The sequence below is a fragment of the Capra hircus genome, chromosome 19 (assembly GCF_001704415.2).
Source record: "Capra hircus breed San Clemente chromosome 19, ASM170441v1, whole genome shotgun sequence".
NCBI lineage: Eukaryota > Metazoa > Chordata > Mammalia > Artiodactyla > Bovidae > Capra > Capra hircus.
The window spans coordinates 4,967,567-4,989,528 of NC_030826.1; the positions used below are offsets into that span (position 1 = coordinate 4,967,567).

Below are 21,962 nucleotides of genomic sequence, written 5' to 3' on the forward strand. Positions count from 1 at the left end.
CGTATAAGGTCAGAGCAACATTCTCTCGCAGCTTTCCTCATCTTAAGCAGCAGCAGGTCTCCTGCTTCCCTTGTAAGAAACTTTCAAACAGTTTTCACAGGCCCTGCAAAGCCTGTCTCCCCACCCGTTCTCCTGTCACTCCCCTTCGCCCTCGCTCACCACCTTCCAGTAACAGTGCTGCCTCAGTCCCTCAGATGTGCCAAGCCCTTCCCCCTCCCAGAGCCTTTGCACTTGCTGTCATTCTGCAGCCTAGCGCGTTCTTGCCCACATCTTACCCGGGTGACTCCAGCAATTCCAGAGATTCTTCCTTCCTCCTTCATCCCTTTCTCCAAACTGTGCGTAAAACACTTTCTCGTTCTTCCTCACAGCTGGGCAGTATCCCCGTATCTGACATGTTGTCTTTAATCAGTCCCCAAGGGTGGTTATTTAGATTTTCAATCTTTTATTTTTATAATTAATTACCTTGTACATAAAGGTTATCTGTAAGATAAATTCTTAGAAGAACTGCCGGATCATATGGAGCCAGTTCAGGGGTTTCCCTGGTGGCTCAGATGGTAAAGAATCTGCCTGCAGTGTGGGAGACTCGTCTTCAGTTCCTGGGTCAGGAAGATCCCCTAGATTCACTATGTGAATTCACAGTGACAACCCACTCCTATATTCTTGCCTGGAGAATCCCATGGACAGAAGAATCTGATGGGCTATAGTCCGTGGGGTCACAAAGCATCAGACACGACTGAGCAGCTAACATTTTTCAACCTAAGTGGTTAAGACCTTGGCCTCTACTATCTGCCAGCTGTGTAACCTTGGGCCGGTGATGGAAGCTGTCCATGCCTGTTTCCTCACTTGTAAAATGAGGGTAATAACAGGACCATTAAAATTGTTGTGAGATGTGAGAAAGTCGGCACATGTGTAACAAGTGTCCAATATACGCCACGCCATTATTGTGAACTCTTGTTACTGGCATTTAAAGTTTAGGTAGATCTTGACAAGGTTCTCCCTTACATATGTGACCATATTTAGACGCCCATCAATACGAGAATATTGCCTCTTCATACCCTCAACACAGTGTCTTATTAAACTACTTTTTACCCTTCGCTAACATGATGAATATGGCCTCTCATAGTAGTTTAATTTGTATTTTTCTTGTGAAGAGTGAAATTAAGCTTATTTTCATATTTTAAGTATGTTCGTGTCTTGAATGTTCTACAGACTCCTATTTGTCATTTCTTTTCTTTTACTGATATGTAGAAGTTATTTATGTATTAAGGAGTTTAACTTTTGTCTGTGCTATGAATTACTCTTTCAGAGTATTCAATACTTTTTTTTCCTAGTTCTTATTCTTATTTTTGATGATGTCTTTAATTATGATTACTTTTTTAATGTTCCATAAGACCAAGGTCCAAGTTTATTTGTTATTCATTATCTATCGAACACCAAGTAAAATGCTGAACATATAAAATTAATCAACTACAAAAAGTGATCAACAAATATTTAATGAATGGGCCAAATATGACAAAGAGAACTTTAATACATAAGTAGACTGGGGAAATGGAAGGGAGCTATTTTGTATGGACGCGTGAGGAGTTTGGTTTTGGATACACAGAGTGTTAGGTGACAGCCAGTATTCTAAGCTGAATTTGCAGGAGACTCCTACTTTGGCAAAGTACTCATGAAGAGTCTACTGGAACAAATGATCTGTGATGGAAAGAATGTTATGTGAGGGTTCATAAACAAATACTTGCGGTCAGAAACAATAGTTGTCATAACAGTTTTAAAGCAAATATAAAAAGAAAAGGAAAATAAGAGCATTATGTATTTGCAAGTATAAAGATGTGAGGAAGGTAGAAAAATTTTAATGTCTTGAATCTATTACTAATATAACAATTATCAAAAAGTATTTAGATAATATGTTGTATTTATACCCAAATCACTTACTATGAAGTGATGAAAACCTTTACTATGGGAAAATTGAATCCATCATAGTTATACAAGCTTGTAGAAATCAAAAGTGCCCTTTCTCTATAAAGTAGGATATTTGGTTTATCAGTATATTGTGGTTTTTAGTTTATACATGGACAGTGATTGTGTTTTCCATCAATGAACTCTAATTGAAATATAGCCGCTATCACGTTAATCCCCAAGTTGTTTTTTCAGACTGTATTACCTGCATGAAAAAGAAGAAACTACCCTGTTTCCTAAAAGGAAATACTGTTTTTTCAGAACAGATAATTTATTCTAAAATACTATTTAATTCACAAGAATATCTTGATGGCTACAGTCATTAAAAATCATTTTGACTTATATAGATATAAGCTGGTACCTTTAATAAATCTGTTGTGAAGTTATAGTCCTGGTAATAATTGTAAGAAAATAATCAGACAGAAACTTTATTTAGATGGCATGGGGATGTGGTATCCCAATGTCAATCTCAAATTTCAAAGGATCCTATGGACTAAAAGATACTATCTTTAAATATGCATATTTTTTTCTCCTCATTAAAAAAAAGAAAGACCTGTGAATTAAGATTAGAAATATGACTGTAACTGCACTTGACAGACAAGTCATTTAAAGAAAAATCTTGGTCCCATTAGAATGTCTTTCTACTTTTAGCATGTCTTTGCCTTATTGATTAGCATTCCTGGCATTTCTGAACATTTTTGTCATAAAAGCATGGTTTTTGTGTATAGTCATCAGATTCTTCCCTTCAAGTGAGAGACTTGTCAGTGAAGAATGAAGTGATCCGTACAAAGATGCAGAAAGCGTAAAGAAGATAAATCTATATGAATTGAAGCAGCAGCAGCGGTTGATCACGGCCTGACTGAATGCGTGCTGGCCATGAATATTAGCAGAGATGTATACAGTGTCACTTCAGGGGCTTTTAAGAAACTAGTCATTTGCTTATGATGAGTCCCCAGAAATGCTTCTTTTCTGCTGAAAATAGAAAGATTTATTCATTAAGAAGTAAGAGAAACTCCTAGGTGGCCTATGTTAATCTGCAGAGGAAATAATTATAGAATTTGGGGCCAAGGTCTTATTTTGTACAACTTGTGTAAAAATATTGGAGGTAAATATAAAAAGTGTTTTTCTTAGTTATAGAAACAGCATACTTAGAGCTGTTCTCAAAGAATGCAAAGTAAACGGTGATCGAGTAGGGTTCAGTTCAGTCATAGTTGCTCTTCCTGATTTTTGCTCTGCTGCTTGCTGAGACTTTGAAAGTGAAGTCAATGGTTTGTTGTTATAGCTTAATTACTTTCTAAAGAAGTAGGCTACCTGTGCCATGAGTCTGTTCTTTGGCAGAGGAGACTTCAAAGGAGACTTGATAAGTCAGTACCAAAGACTGATCCAATTACAACCCTTAATAGTACTCAGGGGTGGAGCCAAGAGATGGAAACCCTGTCTTCTAAAGGAGTACCACCCATGTATGAGCAGTAAACTCTTTGCAACCCCATGGACTGTAGCCCACCAGGCTCCTGTGTCCATGGAATTTTCTAGGCAAGAATACTGGAGCGGGTTGCCATTTCCTTCTCCTGGGGATCTTCCTGACCCACAAAGAGATCAAATGTGTCTTGGACCTTTTATATTGGCAGGCAGATTCTTTACCACTGGCGGCACCTGGGAAGGCCGACCTACCCATAACTGGGATATAAGAGAATGGGCTGCCTCAACCTGAACCTGTTTTGTTGGCATGATGAGGATAAAAATGTACTCATTTACAGAAATATGGTCAAATAATTGCTTGCTTACTTCAATCTGCATTTTTTTACATCTGACTAATTATTCTCAACCCCACTACAGAGCTGGAAGCTAAGTTTAGCAAATTATTTGGCCATTTATGTTTAGTGCACAAAATTCTTAATTAATGAAATAAAATACCACAATCCAAGGTAAATCACTTTGCTAAGCTTTCAAACTTCATAAGGTATTTTGTCTTGTGCAAGAGCTACTTGCAAACCCCTGCTGATCTGGCACTCATATAGCAATTCCCTGTAGAACTGAGCAAAAGAATGTAAAGGGAGCCAATTAAAGAAACTTTGAGCCCAAATAGATAAGCGGAGGCCATCTTGTCCATCCTTCTACCTCCAGGCAAAAACCATCCGCTGCACCACAAGTTTTGGCGTGAATCCTGCTGACAAAAACGCTCACCACATGTAAATGACAAGTCATAATCCATTTAATGCAACTAAAGCAGATTGTTAACTGAAGACTTATTTATTGTGTTCTAAGATGCTGAATATGAAAGCTCATCTGAATTGTTTTAATTTCCTCCTTTCTAGACAATTATTTTGTACAAGAAACATACTCAAATATTGTAAAGCGGTAGGAATTCTGTGCCCAGGAAATAAAGTTATCTTTATCATCTTATTAAATGTATTTTTGGTTTCTTTTCACTGTAGGTCTACCTTACGGGTGGGAGGAAGCTTACACAGCAGACGGAATCAAGTATTTCATCAAGTAAGTACCAGCATCCCAACCAAGGAAGCAGTTTTCTTCACAACCTGGAAGTTGCAGAATAATCAGTGAAACCAAGAAGCCCTCTTGGAGGTTACAGAAATTAGTAACAAGAAATGAAAGTTTGCCATTTTCATCTCATGTGATTTAAATGTTAATATCATTTAGGGAGGAGAAACCTAATAATTAATTCAAGGGAAACATCAAAAACTTGGAACAAGACTGTCATTTAAACCTAAATGTTACTACCTGAATTCATTTCTGGCTAAAAGTATTAATATTTATGCAAAGTTAATATCTGTTGAAAAAATCTGTTTTGTGGCTTAAAACTTATTAACAATAATACTAATAACAATCAACATTTTTCATGCTTTACGGTATACACGGTTCATTCATTCTGCAAAGATTCTTTGAGCATTTGCTGTGTGGCAGGCAATATTCCATACTATAGTGAAATATATAGACTGTTTCTCTGATGTTAGGGAATTTACTTAATAGGGAAGAAAAACATGCAATATATAACTGAACAGATAAATGAGACAGTATAAGAACAGATCCCATCTCACTGGATTCTCAGAACATCCTTCATGTATAGATGAAGAAAATAAGTACTAGAGTAGTTGCCCAAAAATCCACAGCTAACTAAATCACCCAACCAGAAGAGAATCCAAGTCTTCTGCCAACAGGATTCTTTCTGCTGTACTAGACTGTCACTGACAGAGACCTTTCTTTTAAAGTCCTGGCAGAAATGCGTTTTCTAGCTGCTGGGCACTGTGCTCTGGGTAACTCTTCTCATGTCAGTGTTGGAGTTAGGAGAACACAAAGGGGACTCCCAACCGACTCTTCAGATCTCAAGAGACTTTCTTACATGGCCTTTTTTAAGCAAATGATCCTTGATGTACACACGGCGAGGAAAAGAGAGATGTGTCCTTGCTGCTCTTTCAAACGTACAAGTATTTTTCTAAGCAATATCCACATTTCGAATTTTTAACTTCTGTGATTTTACAGAGATTCCCACATCTCTCTTCATCTCAGTTTTCTCATCAAAAAATAAGGGGGATTTTATGTGCTTTGTAGAGTTGTTAAATGTTAAGCACCTACCGTAAAATTTTGAACACAATAGATGCCTAATAAGACAGTCGTCATTAATTTACAATATGGAGAAAACATCATGGTGGAAAAAAGAGCAGGAAAAATTGTATGACATTTAAAACATTGAAAATTCAAAAGCTTCGTATTTTAAAAACATTTAAGGGAAAGCTAGGGGTAAAGCTGGCAAAGTGTTTTCTTGATTTATTTTTCTTTTGGTCTCTAGCAAAAAGTAATTAACAAAGCAAAGGTGTAGCTTATAACACATGAAGGAGAAAGGGACTTTGGGAGCAAAGAACTCAGGAATTCCATGTACAGATTACGTTTAGGGTCACTTCCCAAATCGTAACTCTTCCAGAAGGAACATTTTGCTTCAATATGCTGTTTTAAGTATGTTTATTCCTGAAAGACTTGAATCACTATTGTATAGGGATGGCAAGAAAATGAAAAATCGCATTCAAATTCATGTCAGTTGGTAAAGAATCTGCCTGCAATGCCAGAGACCCCGGTTTGACCCGGATTGGAAAGATCCCTTGGAGAAGGGATAGGCTACCCACTCCAGTATTCTTGGGCTTCCCTGGTGGCTCAGCTGGTAGAGAATCCACCTGCAATGCGGGAGACCTGTGTTTGATTCCTGGGTTGGGAAGATCCCCTGGAGAAGGGAAAGGAAAGGCTACCCACTCCGGTATTCTGGCCTGGAGAATGTCCAAGGGGTCACAAAGAGTTGGACACGACTGAGCAAGTTTCACTTCACTTTTCTTTCTTATGTTCACTTTGTGATGCATATGGGAATAAATGTAGGGATGGGGGATGATGCTTAGCAACCAGGCATCTGTTAGGTGTTGGGTTTTTTTTTTTTATGCATTATATCATGTAATCTTCCTAACAATGTGGAAAGTGGGCATTGCTCAGCTCTTAATAGGATGATATGATGGTGGTGAGCTGCATCCTGCTCTCAACCATGGCTGTCTCCTAGAAGATCCCCAAAAGAAGTGCTCCATCAAAGGAAGGCGAATTAGCCTTCACTGTAAACCAGGGTTCTTAATTCAGAGGCCTTTGAAAAATGTTAGTAAAGGGGTCTGGACCCAATGGGGAACTCCTTCACCCCAGCTGCGCCTTAGCCATCTGTCACTATCCTGACACGCAGCTGTGTCAGAGCCTACCCAGTGCCCTGTGAGGGAAGGATGCTAACCGCACCATCACCCACCACCAAAGAAAATGAGGGGGAGAGAGACATGAGTGTGAGAGGGTCAGAGTGAGTGTGCCCCATCGCCTGGGACCCAGAGGTTTAAGCCACTGTCCTTTGTGGGCTAGAACAGTAGCCTCGGGCTGGGCTTCTGCTACAAAGGAGAATAGCATCCAAGGAGAGGAGGAAAGAGAAGTAAGCAAGCCCTTTAACTGCCTTGAGATCTAGCTCAGTCTCTGTGAAGAAATAGAAAGAGACACTGCATTTGTATAGTCCACTCCAGTCATAGAAAACACATTCCTTAGGGAGTTCTCCTCCTTGACCTTAATCTTGACTCCTACCAAAAGCAGAAAAGAGATAAGATTTTTTTAAAGCATAGTGGTGGGTACCCTTGTCTCTCCATTACCACTGGAGAAACTGTCACGCAGTAGTAAAATTTCAGAGTCAAGATGCAGATCCAGGGTTGTCTGAGTCCAGGCCATCCCCCCAAAACACGCCCCCACGCGGCACCTCTCTATCTCCTTACTTTAACATGGTGTGTTGACATGTGACCAGAAAAATTTATAAACAGATCTTGATTCAGTTAGGTTTCTGTACTTGTCTCATGGAAGAATGGGGTGCTTACCGTCCAGCACCAACGTTCATTTTAGTTTAACTATTCTTAATGGATGTCTTCTTCTAAAAGTACTGCAGGCTTCCCTACCTTCTTATACCAAGGCCAGTGGACAAAATCATTACGAACATCTGTCTTATACACAATTCAGTCAGTTCTGCAGGGGAATATTAAGCAGTACAAGCTGGAACAGAGACAGAGCTGTCATCTCCCCCTGCTCTCAACATGCCTGGCCATCTCCTTATCTCCATTCCCCTTTTTTATCCTCTACACACTTTACCATCTTCCCCAGGAGTTTCTTATTTGAGGAAGACAGGATGCCAAATAATCAGACTAATTTGAATTGCTTGTAAATAGTCCTTCAGTGCCTGATGGCATAAAAGATGGCATAAAAGAACACGCTTGCAATGCAGGAAACCTGAGTTCGATTCCTGGGTCAGGAAGATCCCCTGGAGGAGGAGATGGCAACCCACTCCAGTTTTTTGCCAGGATAATCTCATGGACAGAGGATCCTGGTGGGCTGCCATCCATGGAGTCACCAGAGTCTGATGCAACTTAGTGACTAAACCACCACCAGTCCTGAAGTGTGAGTCTCCAGGGCATTATATATGAATCAAATGTGTAAGTTCTAATGCTGGTGCATTTGTTTGAGAAAGGCCATCTGGTGTAGGGAAAAGAGCATGGGCTTTGAATTTGCAGCAAGTTGGGTTCAAATGCTGGTGGCTGCATAGAACTGCTGAACAACCTCGGCCTGTGTGCTTAACCTCTTTGTGCTTTAATGTCTACATTTATAAAATGGAAAGACTATTACCCTTCAGAGAGTGAACTCCTCACAGAATGAATGAGTTTATGTATGTAAAGAACGTATCATGACACCTGACCCAGAGCATACTCTTTGAGCCAAGTGTTAGGCCTCTTCACTCCCTCCTCACTGCCATCTCCGTGAGGGTTTCATCTCAGCTCCTAGCTGCATCAGATGAGTTGCTAAATAAGTAATGTCTGAATAAGCAAGCATCCACTTTATGTCTTCCTTGAAACTATTTAGACTTTTATTTTTTCATCTTTGTACTCTCCCAACCAAAATTTTGAGCCTGGATAGACTGTGTTCCCTTTTGAGTAGGAGTAGTTCATTTACCCGGAGAAGGCAATGGCACCCCACCCCAGTACTCTTGCCTGGAAAACCCCATGGATGGAGCAGCCTGGTGGGCTGCAGTCCATGGGGTCGCTAAGTTTCTGACACAACTGAGCGACTTCACTTTCACTTTTCACTTTCATGCATTGGAGAAGGAAATGGCAACCCACTCCAGTGTTCTTGCCTGGAGAATCCCAAGGACGGGGGAGCCTAGTGGGCTGCCATCTATGGGGTCGCACAAAGTCAGACACGACTGAAGCGACTTAGCAGCAGCAACAGTTCATTTACCACGTGAATCATACTTTGGAGGTAAGAACAGCAAGTAATGAACTCAGGTCATTGCCTCTATCACCTTTACTTAGAAAGAACAGTGACTGAAATCACCTTTCCAGAACACTGGAGTAGATGATAGTCTGTGTACATACAGTCTCTTCCCTGAGATTGACACCTGTCAGTGTCTTCCCAGAAATTGAATGATTCCACCTGGTGGAAGTCTAGCCTCGGGCGAAGGAATAACTGTCAGTGCTGTCCCGAGAGCACCTAGATGAAGACGGTCCTCACTGAATATTCCGATCCACCCACACGTCCATTGCACATGCATTAACACTTTGTAGTCAGTCATCTGCTTACATTCTGACACAAGAGAAGAAAGCATTTTACCTGGTGTAAACAAGTACAGTCAAAATGCCGGCATTGTTAGAGCCAGCGTTTCACGGAATTAACAAACTTCTATATATGCATATGTGTATATACAAATATTTGTATTTGCATATGCAAATAGGCAGAGCTTACTCACTTGCTATATATGTCAATGCATTCAAGGGAAATTTTTCTTATTTTCTCATTAGAGAAAGAGCTGTAGCATTCTTCTATTCAATGACAAAATGCCAGTTATCTCGATGTTGCTGTAATGAAACTAGTGAATCTGACCATCTTACCACCCAACTTCTTATCTTCCATTTGTAGTTATATACTATTACATATTTACAGTAGTTTTTTGACATCATTTCACTTTAAAAGTTCATATACTTCGCATGTTATAATTTAACAAAATTATTATAAGATCTATGTTTAATAGTAAAAAATGAACTTAAATATTACAAACTAGAATAGCTGCTACATTGCTTTCATTGAACTCTTTTTTCTATTGAAAAAAATAGAGATTCACTGTGATCAATAGCCTTGATTTCATGTATTAATTCTCTATTGCTGCTTAATAAATTCCCACAAATTTTGTTGCCTTAAACAGTAAACATTTATTTTCTTACCCAAGTTTCAGAGGGTCAAGAACAAGAAGTGCTTTTGCTAGCTTATTCTGATTCTCTCCCTGTCTGGGTTTCTCATGAAGTTGTAATCAGGCTCTTAGTGAGGTCTGGGAATTGAAGAGTAGCTTAGTGGGGCTGGAATATTTGTTCCAAGCTCACATGAGAGGTTTCGGTTCTTCACCGTACCTGGACCTCTCTCCATTGATAGGGTCATAGGGCTGCACAAACATGGCAGCTGGCTTCCTCAGAGCAAGGAACAAAAGAAACAGTGAGAGAAAGAGAAACACCAAAACAAGAGCTGCAGTGGGTTCTATAACCAAGCTCAGAAGTGAGCGACTTCCTTTCTGCCGTGTGCTACTATTCACACAGACCCCGGTACAGTCTAGGAGGCAGCTACGTAAGAGTGTCCATGCCAGAAGGTAAGGAGCTGTCCTAGAGGACAGTGCTGTTTCACAGTGTAGTATGTGTAATATATTAATGATTAAATCATAATATAATCTATACATCTGTACAAACAACACAAAAATCTCAATATCATATTCTTGCTTGAAAGATTAAGTTGTACTGTTGCTGATTTTTTCAAGTGGGTATAATCATTGGTTTTTAAAAGTGACTCATACTTGACTTATGGTTCCTTTTTGCTGATACACCTTTATATCAGATCCTGAAACCTGAGATAGCACTCCATATGTTGTAAAACCTGTTCTCCATTACATAGGAGATATTAACTTCCAGCATTACCACTGCATATCAGTAAAACCTGAGCAGTCTGTGATTTCTGCATAAAACAGAGGTTTCTGTCTTACAGCAGAGAAGGCAAATAGATTTCAACTCACTTTCTCAAGTGTTGCTTATGAAGGATTCTGGGGCCACAGTCAACCTCACTGACGTGTGTCTTGACCCATCAGCAGTGTCTGCTGTGGGTGCCAGGGAAAGAGACGTGTGGGACACGTGCCACATCTTGTGGTCTCTGGTCTTCCAGAGCGTGTTGCCAACATAGGAACTCTGTGGGATAAGCAGTAATAATGCAGGCTGTAGTTTGGAATGAAAAGTTAAACAGTGATGCCTCCTCCCAAAACAAGCACAGTACATGAGAGCTTTGCCTTTATGACTTCAAAGGAAAGCTGATTTCCAATGGGCCTGTTTTCCTCATATCTTTCTAGTCCGAGTTCATTAGCTACCCTAAATGATAGTCTGAATTTGGGTTGTTAAAGTGGTAGTCAGTCATGTCTAATTTTTTGTGACCTCGTGGACTGCAGCCCACCAGGCTCCTCTGTCCATGAGATTCTCCAGGCAGGAGTACTGGAGTGGGTAGACATTCCCTTCTCCAGAGGATCTTCCCAACCCAGGGATCAAACCCAGGTCTCCTGCATTGCAGGCAGATTCTTTACCATCTGAGCCACCAGGGATGCCCAGCTTGGGGTAGAATATCCTATTAGGTTGTTTCCAGGCAGGAAAAAATGTAGATCATAACCTGTATATGAATGAAATTTGTCATTGTCAGCCTGCTGTATTAATTAAAGGCTTAAGTTACATTCATCATCTCATTTATAAAATAATGCATGTAGTAATTCTAACGTGACTAGAAATTAGGGAAATTAGAGAAGGGAGGATGGAGAGCAAGGGATGTTTTCTGGATTGGAAATAAAAAGCTACTACTTTTAAGTTTTCCTAAATCCTTGGCAGGTGATTTTTTTTTAATTTATTTGTTTTTAACTGAAGGATAATTGCTTGACAATATTGTATTCGTTTTGCAAGGAGTCGCACACGACTGAGACACTAAGCACACACACACGTTGACATGAAGCAGCCATAGGTATACATATGTCCCCTCCCTTTGGGACCTCCCTCCCACCCTCTCCCACCCCTCTAGGTTGTCGCGGAGCCCCAGTTTGAGTCCCCTGGGTCATACAGCAAATTCCCACTGGCTATCCACTTTGCGGACAGTAGTGTATCTATTTCCATGACACTGTCTGTATTCATTCCACCCACTCTGTCCCCCGTCCCGTGTCCATACTCTGTTCTCTATGTCTGTTCTCCCTTGCTGCTTGGCAGATGATTTGAACTCCACTTTAGTAGATACTGTCAGGAGCCCTCCCTCTGAAGACCTCATTAATTTGGCTGCTTTGATTAATTTTGAATGAGTTAAGAAAAACCCACAGACAGACCTCTAAAGTTAAAGTCTCGCTTGATGAACTATTAGGGCAATTTCTGTGCTCCTAACTTCAGCATCAGTAAGGAGCAATGGGGTAGGCCCTTCAATCCTGAGCATTTCATTCTTAATAAACCTGTAATGAAGAAACCAGCAGAGGACTTGAGGAAGGGAATATGGAGCTTTTTAACGGTTTGTCTCCAAACATTTCTTAGCTATGAGTAAATTGTAAGGTATTGAAACCAGGTTTGGATGTACACATCTATGTGATAACTGGTTTAGAATATCCAGTAACTAGTACAGTGCCTGGTAGGTGTACCAACTGAATAAATATTAATATTTATCAAATGAGTGAATACTGTCTTTAAGGAAGCAGTTTTGGGGGGAAAAATATGGCCCTTCATATCAGAAAGAGCTGGTTTTGTTTTTTTGTTTTGGTGCATGTGTGGCTTGTGGGATCTTAGTTCCCCAACCAGGAATCAAACCTAATTCCTGGACCACCAGGGAATTTCCCAGACCTAGTATCTAATGTTTATGCCACCATTTTTTGGTGTAAACTTGGTGTAGTTGATATTATTTCAGTTGTCTGTACTCCCATTTCTCATCAAAAAACAAAGATAGCAGTTTATCCAGTTTGAGAGTTGAACAAAATAACTCACCTGCCACAAGGTGAGGGCATAACAGATGTTGGTTTCCCCTAGCTCCCCTTACATTATTCTACTGCTATTTGCCAGTGGAGGAGTTTTAAATGACAGGATTTGCACAGTTGCAAATAGAAACCAACAGCCAAACCTACCCCATACCCCTCCCCAGCCAGCCAGAGCTGTGTGACAGGAGCAGAGAGATGGCGGTGCTCAGGAGCCTGAGACGCCTGCGCTGGATATTCTATAAATACGACACAGGCGTAGCCGCATGAAGCCTGGGATGAGCAACTGTCATTCAGACAGAAGGCCAGCCAGCTGTCCAAGGTTGCTCAGAATGCCAGAGCCCACTGAAATGAATAAAACATCCAGATCCAAACAGACAACATCAAACGCTTTCCCCCGCACTCCGCCCCGCCCCCCCCTCCCGCATTTAACCAATGACAGGTATGACTGAGGCAGGAAGCATGGATTTTTTTTAGCATTTTATCAGAAAGATATAAAAAAAATCTTTAGAGATTGTGTGAAGTACTTTAGAAATTCATTACCTTTCCATGGTTATACTTTTTTCTTGATTTATATTTTGTTTAATTGTTTTTAATTTTGGAAATTCTAAAAATACAGAAAGTATGATAAATAATAAAATATTATCCAGTACCCACTAACATTTTATTATATTTTCTTTCAGTATTTTTTAATTAAAAAATAGGACATTTTAGATCAAACTGAAATTCCCTTTGTTCTCCATTCTCTGTCTTATCCCATCCCTGGGGACAATTGCTATTATGAATTTAAGATATATTCTTAAAATATTTTTAATACGTTTTATGTGCAGAGGACATATGAGTGTATTTTAAATGTACAAGAGGGACAGTTTACCCTACATATTTTTTTGTATCTATCATCTTACCAGTTGCTTTTCTCATTCAGTATTGATTTAACCATGAATATCTTGATTAGTGAATGAGCCTTATTTGTTTTATATTATTTATGGTATTTGTAGGATTATATTAAATACTTTCATTTAGCCAAATGTGAAATCTTCTCTGCCTCCAAGACCCTTTATTTAAGTTGCTCAATAAATACTGACTTTTTTGTCACTTTCCCTTCCAAATTTGGTCGCTGCATTAGTCTGCTAGGGCTTGCATAACAAAATACCACAGACTGGGTGGCTTAAACTGGGTCAGAACTTTTTCCTCACAGTTCTGGAGGCTAGAAGGCCAAGATCAAAATGCCGTCGGGATTCACATCTTGCGAGGACCCTCTTCTGGGTGCAGACAACTGCCTTCTCGCTGTGCCTTCACATGGCCTCTTCTCTGTGCATGGAAAGAAAGGTCTAGAGTGTCTTCCTTCTCTTACGAGGACACTAATCTCACTGGATCAGGGTCTCACCCCCATGATCTCACTTAATCTTAATCATCTCCACAAAGGCCGCATTCTCCAACAGACCCACATTAGGGTTTAGGGCTGCAACATAGAGCTGGGAGGAGCGGAGGACCCAATACATTCCATAACAGTTGCTTCTCCCTTAAATTACTTTCCAGAGATCTCTAGTTCCTTTTTCTTCAGCCAATAATCTCCAACACAATATAGCATATAATCTTTCTTGCTGTGTATTTGCTGAGTTTCATGCAAATTGCAAGAATTGATACACACCCAGTGCCCCTTCCCTCAAGACGCAGTCTTCAGTGAGAGAAGTAGCTGATGGGGCACCGGGATGTGGTAAGCGGAATAATAGCTCCCCAGTAATATTAATGAGCTAATCCCCAGAATATTTGAGTATATCAGGTTCCACGGCAAAGGGGCCTTAAAGCTGTAGGTGGAATTAAGGTTGCTAATCAGCTGACTTTAAAATAAGGAGGTTATCCTGGATTTTCCATGTGTGACCAAACTAATCACATGAGTCCTCAACAGTGGAAAAGAGAGGCTAGAGAAATGAGTCAAAGGAAAAGATATGACAACCAGAGATATACTGTATGGCTGACTTTGAAGATGGAAGCTGCAAGTCATGGAATGTGGGTGGCCTTTAAAAGCTAGAAAGGAAAGGAGATGAATTCTGTACTAAAGCCTCCAGAAAGAAATTTAGCCTTGCCAACACCTTGACTTGAGCTCGGTAAGAACCATGTTGGACTTCTGAGCTACAGAACCATTAGTCAGTAAGTTAGCATTTTTTTAAGCACTGTGTTCAAACACATGTGCATGTGTTACTGCACCAAGAGAAAACTAATACAGAAAGTCAGAAGTGGAGGGGCGAGAGTGATGCTTATGATGGACCTATTATGTGTCAGGCATGAAACTAGGGAATTTATATGTTTTCTCTATATGTATTAACACTGTTAAGACAGTCCTTATGTTTTCTAGATGGGGAAACTGAGACTCAAAGTTTAAGTAAGTTTCCCTGGGACATACAAGTAATCCAGTGAGTGCCTGTTTTTCAGTCACTCAGTCACGCCCGACTCTTTGTGGCCCCATGGACTGCAGCATGCCGGGCTTCCGTGCCCTTCACCATCTCCTGGACCTTGCTCAAACTCGTGTCCATTGAGTGAGAGATGCCATCCAGCCGTCTCATCCTCTGTCGTCATCCCCTGCTGTCTGGGCAACACACGGTTTCAGACCAGGTCTGCGTGGTCCGCTCTACCACTGTGTGGCAGGGCACTGGGACGCTCTCAGCTTCAGCTCCTTCAGTTGCCACATGATGTGAAGAGTTAAGTCTGCTTGGGAAGCAGGCATCACACGTAATTTTTATTTATACTGAATGAAGTTTTTATGAATGTTGTGATAAATGCTTTTAAAATGCTTTAGAGATATAGTCTGTGATCACTGAATTAATCACTCATATGAAGTACACTCAAGTCGTGACCCCATGGACTGTAGCCCATCAAGCTCTTCTGTCCATGGAATTCTCCAGACAAGAATCCTGGAGTGGGTTGCCATTTCCTTCTCCAATCAGTCAATACATTGCATCTTATAAAGCTAAAAAGCTCTTTCCAAGTGATGTCATTTAATCCATCCCAGAGCCTCCATATATATTGTTGCTGAAACCAACCCATTCAGTAGAGCCTCAGAAAGGACTATAACCAAGTGGTAAAATTCTCAGGAGTCAGATTTGGATCCAGATCCTGGCTGTAACATTTACTAGTTTTATTACCTGGGATAATGTATTTCACCTCTCATATATTTTAGCTTCTTCATATCTAAAATGAGGATAATAAATGTAACTATCTCTCCTTTACAATATAAATATATATCCCACCTGGCTCCTCTGTCCATGGGATTCTCCAGGCAAGAATACTGAAGTGGGTTGCCATGCCCTCCTCCAGGGGATCTTCCTGACCCAGGGATCAAACCCATGACTCATGTCTCCTGCATTGCCAGGCAGGTTCTTTACCACTAGCACCACCTGGGAAGCCCATATATAAAATATAAATATGTAAATATATAAATCAGTATCTATAATATTTATAAAATATAAGCATAAAACAAGATTCTAAAAAACAGTTAAGCCTGTTTATTCACAAAGCCAAGGTGGTACCATTAGAAACCATCAGTATGTAAAGTTCATGAGAAAACGGTAATGGCTGGAGGCATATTTGATTTTTATCCCATAACTTTTCCCTATAATTGCAGGTTTCTGTTTTATAGCACTCACTCTCAAGTACCTTTTGCACTTAGGATTATGGATTCCATAACACTGATAAAATACCTCAAGAGTTTAGAGATGGTCTCATATGGGACCCCTCAAAGTTTCCAGTTTTGTAATGCTGTTCTTCTCTAACATAATATGTGTATTTATAGCTTTATTTTTTAGTGTAGTCAGCTTAACTTTGATAGAAAAATAATATTAGGGTTAGTATGAAATTAGTTGAAACTATATATTTCAAATAATTTTAGTTTTTTTTAAGATTTGAAATTTCATAATTAAAAAATACAGTTAGTCAGAAACTTATTAAACTTATTTTATTGGATAAATTAAATGAAAGCCTTACAACTTGTATTATAATTCTTACCATTTTATTATAATAACATTAAAAATTAACTTCTATGTTTCATCTACTCACAAGTCATAATTTAATATGGAAACTTTGGCAATGGTCTTGCAGACTTACTTCTAATTAAATTCAGTTTCCATTAATCTATAGTCTGACAAAGTCTTTTAATTACTGACATATGTAGAGTAGCTTGTATTTATGTAATATGTATTTATTGCCTGTTTTTTGTATTTCAGAAGACAAGCTCTTTGGCTTATAAAAATTTGTACATATATTTACTGGGAAAGTAATAGTCATGGCCTCATCTTGAAATACTCTCTTGTAGTCCTTCAAAGTAACACTAGCTCACATAAGGATGTAGGGGGAGCTGAGAAATGTAGTCTCTGCCTGGGAGCTGCCTCCTGGTGACAACTCTACAGTGTGGGACGGAGAACATAAACTTAGGGGAACACCGCCAAAGGGCACGTTAGAACGTACAAATACACCAGCTGTAACAGTCTATAAAATTGCTTATTAGTTTCTAATAGTTCAGTGTCTAGGTACCAGTGTCAGTTGGACATGTTCTTAGAGGTGTTCTGAAATTTTTTATCCTATCACCATCAAAAACTGCATCAGTTTTTGAAAGTTACCCAAAGCTGTCATCTGAGACCATAAAACAGCTTCTCTTTCTGAAAAATTTATTGTATCAGCTTTAGACTTGGGATGTTTTTGGCTATACGATAATTGACAGCAATCTAAGCCTGTGTGTATTACTTGAAAAAATATAATTCATACTTTTAATACTTTTTCAGGGCTTTTCAAATATTCATTTTTTGTAAGTCTAGTGGCATAGTAATTTTTTCTAATACTATGCATAAGTAATATATTACTGTAGCTTTAGATTCTTGTATGTAATGTAATACATAGGCCTAAAGATCTTTTAATTAATTGGATTTTTTTATTTTAAAATATATCTTATGTATTTTTTATAGAGAATGCCATAAATATAGAATAGAAATAAAATTTGTCTTCAGAACCATAGAGATTTGGGATCCTGCTAATATTTGATCAGAGCCTCACCGGATTTCCAAATGCCTACTTGCAAAATTCTCAAAGTATTCTGTGATATTTACAGAGTTCATTAATGAGAAATATTCATTTTGATTTTAGGGGTATATTTCCAAAATTATGTAAGAGGGAACTCTTTATACTGTGTATCAGTGGGAACAAACTGCTTGCAATTTTCTCTTAAACATGTTTTAGAATGGATACTTTCTATTCCTAATATGTAGTCATTCTCATAAACAGTGTCTGACAAGATTACATGCTGCATCACCAAGGTTCGGTGACTTTTTTATATGTTTACTAACATGGTTCACTTTTTGTTCCTGCCTTTTGATTTGTTTTCAATTGGGAATATTTTTTATTAACTTTTTAAATTTTTCATTACTACTTACAGTTTATGGCCAGCTCTTAAAAGTTTTCAGTGATTCCAAGATACTGGTGCCAGAAACATTTTGGATTAACATACTTATTTGTTTTTATTTTCTGATTCATACAAATATTGTATACATAATATTACTCTGCCCTTCATTAAAAGTCATAATTACTTTGACTTATTATTCTTCAGGTTTATCTTAAATAGATAAATAATGCATGTGATCGTGTTAAACTCACAATGACATATAAGTAGTATCATTTACAATGAAAGATTAACAAAAGAACCTCTTTCATCATCACAGACTATTATAAAAATGAATTTCTACAAAACTAGTGCACTTTTTTTATCTTTAAACCACTTTTCTCTTAATAAGCTGTCCTAAATTTTTATTTTGAAAGAAAGCATTTTGCATGCTAGGAGGTAAGAAACATAAGGAGGGTAATTATAATGGGAGTTAAATAATTCACTTATATTTCTTTGCCAGTAAATAAAGCATGTTCTCGGGGTTTTTTTTAATAAGCTCTAAAATATGTCTTTCAAATTACTAATATTACAAAAGGAAACATACAACACTGTCATCTTCCTGGCTCAAATATTATTGTTTTCAACAGTAGACTTGGCAGTCATTCAGAGGCAAGTAGTATTAGGCTTTTTAGATTTTCAGATATATCTGAACTGCTTTTGATTGCTCCCCAAATCAGGTCAGATGTACTCTATGCAGGAAGAGTTGCCAGAGGTACTGTATGTTCAAATGGAAGATTTTTGTGTTTCATAGTCAGCCTCATTTATTTTCCAGACCTGTCAATTTTTCGCAGTAAATAGCAGCATCTCACTTTGTGAACTACGGAGTCTTTATTAATTAAACAGAGTCAACAGGGCTGATTTATTCTCTCTCTTCTCAGTTGAATTACCAAGCACACAAATCAGAGAGGAAATATTTCTAATATAGAATGTTCGCCTAGCCTGTAAATCTGGGATTATCTCATCATACTGATTATGTCAAAGCTCTTCAGTCACCATGCTCACTAGGACATAAAATTGAATGGTACACACACAAATGGCCCCATTCCAGCATCACAGGAAGAATTCCAAGTTTTTCTTACAGTATTCAGAAAGCCCTAATTATTAAAAATTTTTTTAAAAGGCAGAAAAAACAAACAAACAACAACAACAACCATGATCTTTATTGAATACTTACTTTTTGCCAGGCACTTTTTGCATTTTAGAAGCATTGGTTCTGGGTGGTTTTACAAAAAAGCCAGGTGTGAAATATGTACTTGAAGCATAGAAACTAACCCTCTTGGCTTCAGTTTTATTTTTTCTCTTGTGTTTGCATGTTTGGTGCTAAGGATGTGTTTTCCAGTTGTGAAGAGAAGTATATTGTGAACATTAGAGAATCAATGTTTTATGGCATTATTTTGTATTTGGAGCAAGATCAGATATTGATTTGTTGCTATAAAGTGCCTAATGCAGCTTACTGTCAAGATGACCTTCTGGTGGTGGACCTTTCTAATACTGATTGTTCAGAGTCTATAACCACATCTTCTTGAACATTTTACTTTTGCTTATTTTATGTTATCAATTCAGTGGAATGTCCATATATGGGCAGCAATAATATTTCAAGCATGAGAATTTGTTTTTTAATATAAATTTATTTATTTTAATTGGAGGTTAATTACTTTACAATATTGTATTGGTTTTGCCATACATCAACATTAATCCCCCACGGGTGTACACATGTTACCCATCCTGAACCCCCCACCCACCTCCCTCCCCGTACCATCCTTCTGGGTCATCCCAGTGCACCAGCCCTGAGCACCCTGTATCATACATCGAACCTGGACTGGCAATTCGTCTCACATATGATAATATACATGTTTCAGTGCCATTCTCCCAAACCATCCTACCCTCTCCCTCTCCCACAGAGTCCAAAGACTGTTCTATACATCTGTGTCTCTTTTGCTGTCTCACATACAGCATCTTTCTAAATTGTTATTGTTACCATCTTTCTAAATTCCATATATATGCGTTAGTATACTGTATTTTTAAGTCATCTAAGAAAGCCTGCACCGGCACTCACCCCTCGGGTAACTGTGCCTGGTTCTCTTCCTTTCCAGCCTCCCCAGTTAGGAGGCATTGTAGGGGAGGAAGGATTCACAATAATTTATTAAGTCTCATCTTTGGACTAACCTATTACAAATGTGCTGATAAAGAATAAAGTAAATACACTAAGATATTAAAATTAGCAAAACTATCCCATCAAACTTTCCTTTCAGCTTTAAACGGGTACTTTGCACAGGATGGTTTGTCCTCATTTCCCCTTGCAGTAGTATTCTAGCCCTCTGTGTTAACACTCGCTGGTAATTCCTTAAAATCACTTTCAATTTAGGCAGCTTTCCAGCTTTAAAAAACCCTCAAAATGAAGTTAACCTGTGCAAAATCACATGCTTTGTAGGTTTAGCCTCCATAATAAGAAACTGTGCTAAACCATTTTAAAGAGTTCATAGTAATATGGATTATTGTCAAGAGAATAATATTTCTTTGTGTCACTTAGCCACACTCTGAGGTTTTAGAACTATGACAATATCTGGCCTTGCTTGCCACTTCCACCTTATTCTTAAACAATTTAAGTACTTTTAGTCTATCATGAAACTATAAGTGATCTTGCATAGAAAGCTGCATTTTCAATATCTAAACAGAGGAATTGAACAGTTTGTATTGGGGGATATGGATGGAATTTAGAGTAGAGGATTGAAAACAAAACAAATCCAGTAATGGCAGTGAGCCTGGCCATTGGTATTAAGTCCATCATTCCAGTCATTGTCATCAACAGCCAGTATAGCGACTGCCTGTCTGCAGTCCAGCCCCGACTGTGCTCAGTGGCACACTTGTCCCGTGTGTGCTAACAGGCCGCGGTAGGTAAAGTATTATTACAGCTCTTCAGTCGCTCAGTCGTGCCCAACTCTTTGCGACCCCATGGACTACAGCACGCCAGGCCTCCCTGGCCATCACCCACTCCCAGAACTTGCTGACACTCATGTCCATCAACTTGGTGACGCCATCCAGCCATCTCATCCTCTGTCATCCCCTTCTGACCTCCTTGCAGTCCAAGGGACTCTCAAGTCTTCTCCAGCACCACAGCTTGAAAGCATTAATTCTTCAGTGCTCGGCTTTCTTTCAGGTCCAACCCTCACATCCATACATGACTACTGGGAAAACCATAGATTTGACTAGACAGACAATTGTCAGCAAAGTAATGTCTCTGCTTTTTAATATGCTGTCTAGGTTGGCCATAGCTTTTCTTCCAAGGAGCAAACATCTTTTAGTTTCATGGCTGCAGTCACCATCTGCAGTGATTTTGGAGCCCAAGAAAATAAAGTCTGTCACTGTTTCCATTGTTTCCCCATCTATTTGCCACAAACTGATAGGACTGGATGCCATGATCTTAGTTTTCTGAGTGTTGAGCTTTAAGCCAGCTTTCTCACTCTCCTCTTTCACTTTCGTCAAGAGGCCCTTTAGTGCCTGTTCGCTTTCTGCCATAAGGGTGGTGCCATTTGCGTATCTGAGGTTATTAACATTTCTCTCTGCAATCTTGATTCCAGCTTGTGCTTCTTCCAGCCCAGCATTTCTCATGATGTACTCTACATAGCAGTTAAATAAACAGGGTGACAATCTACAGCCTTGACGGACTCCTTTTCCTATTTGGAACCAGTCTGTTGTTCCATGTCCAGTTCTAACTGTTGCTTCCTGACCTGCATACAGATTTCTCAGGAGGCAGGTAAGGTGTTCTGGTAGTCCATCTCTTGAAGAATTTTCCACAGTTTGTTGTGATTTACACAAAGGCTTTAGTATAGTCAGTGAAGCAGAAGTAGATGTTTATCTGAACTCTTTTGCTTTTTCTATGATCCAGCAGATTTTGGCAGTTTGATCTCTGGTTCCTCTGCCTTTTCTAAATCCAACTTGAACAGCTAGAAGTTCTCGGTTCTGTACTGTTGAAGCCTGGCTTGGAGAATGTTGAGCATTACT

At 39.1% G+C, this 21,962-nt stretch overlaps 1 protein-coding gene across 1 annotated transcript in view; it reads left to right on the forward strand.

Annotated features, from left to right (window-relative positions):
• STXBP4 (syntaxin binding protein 4) overlaps positions 1 to 21,962 on the forward strand; it is a 230,976-nt gene that overhangs the window by 200,688 nt on the left and 8,326 nt on the right. Inside the window, exon 18 of the mRNA XM_013971768.2 lies at positions 4,395 to 4,452. Coding sequence (XP_013827222.2) covers positions 4,395 to 4,452 — 58 coding nt within the window. The remainder of the gene's footprint in view (positions 1 to 4,394; positions 4,453 to 21,962) is intronic.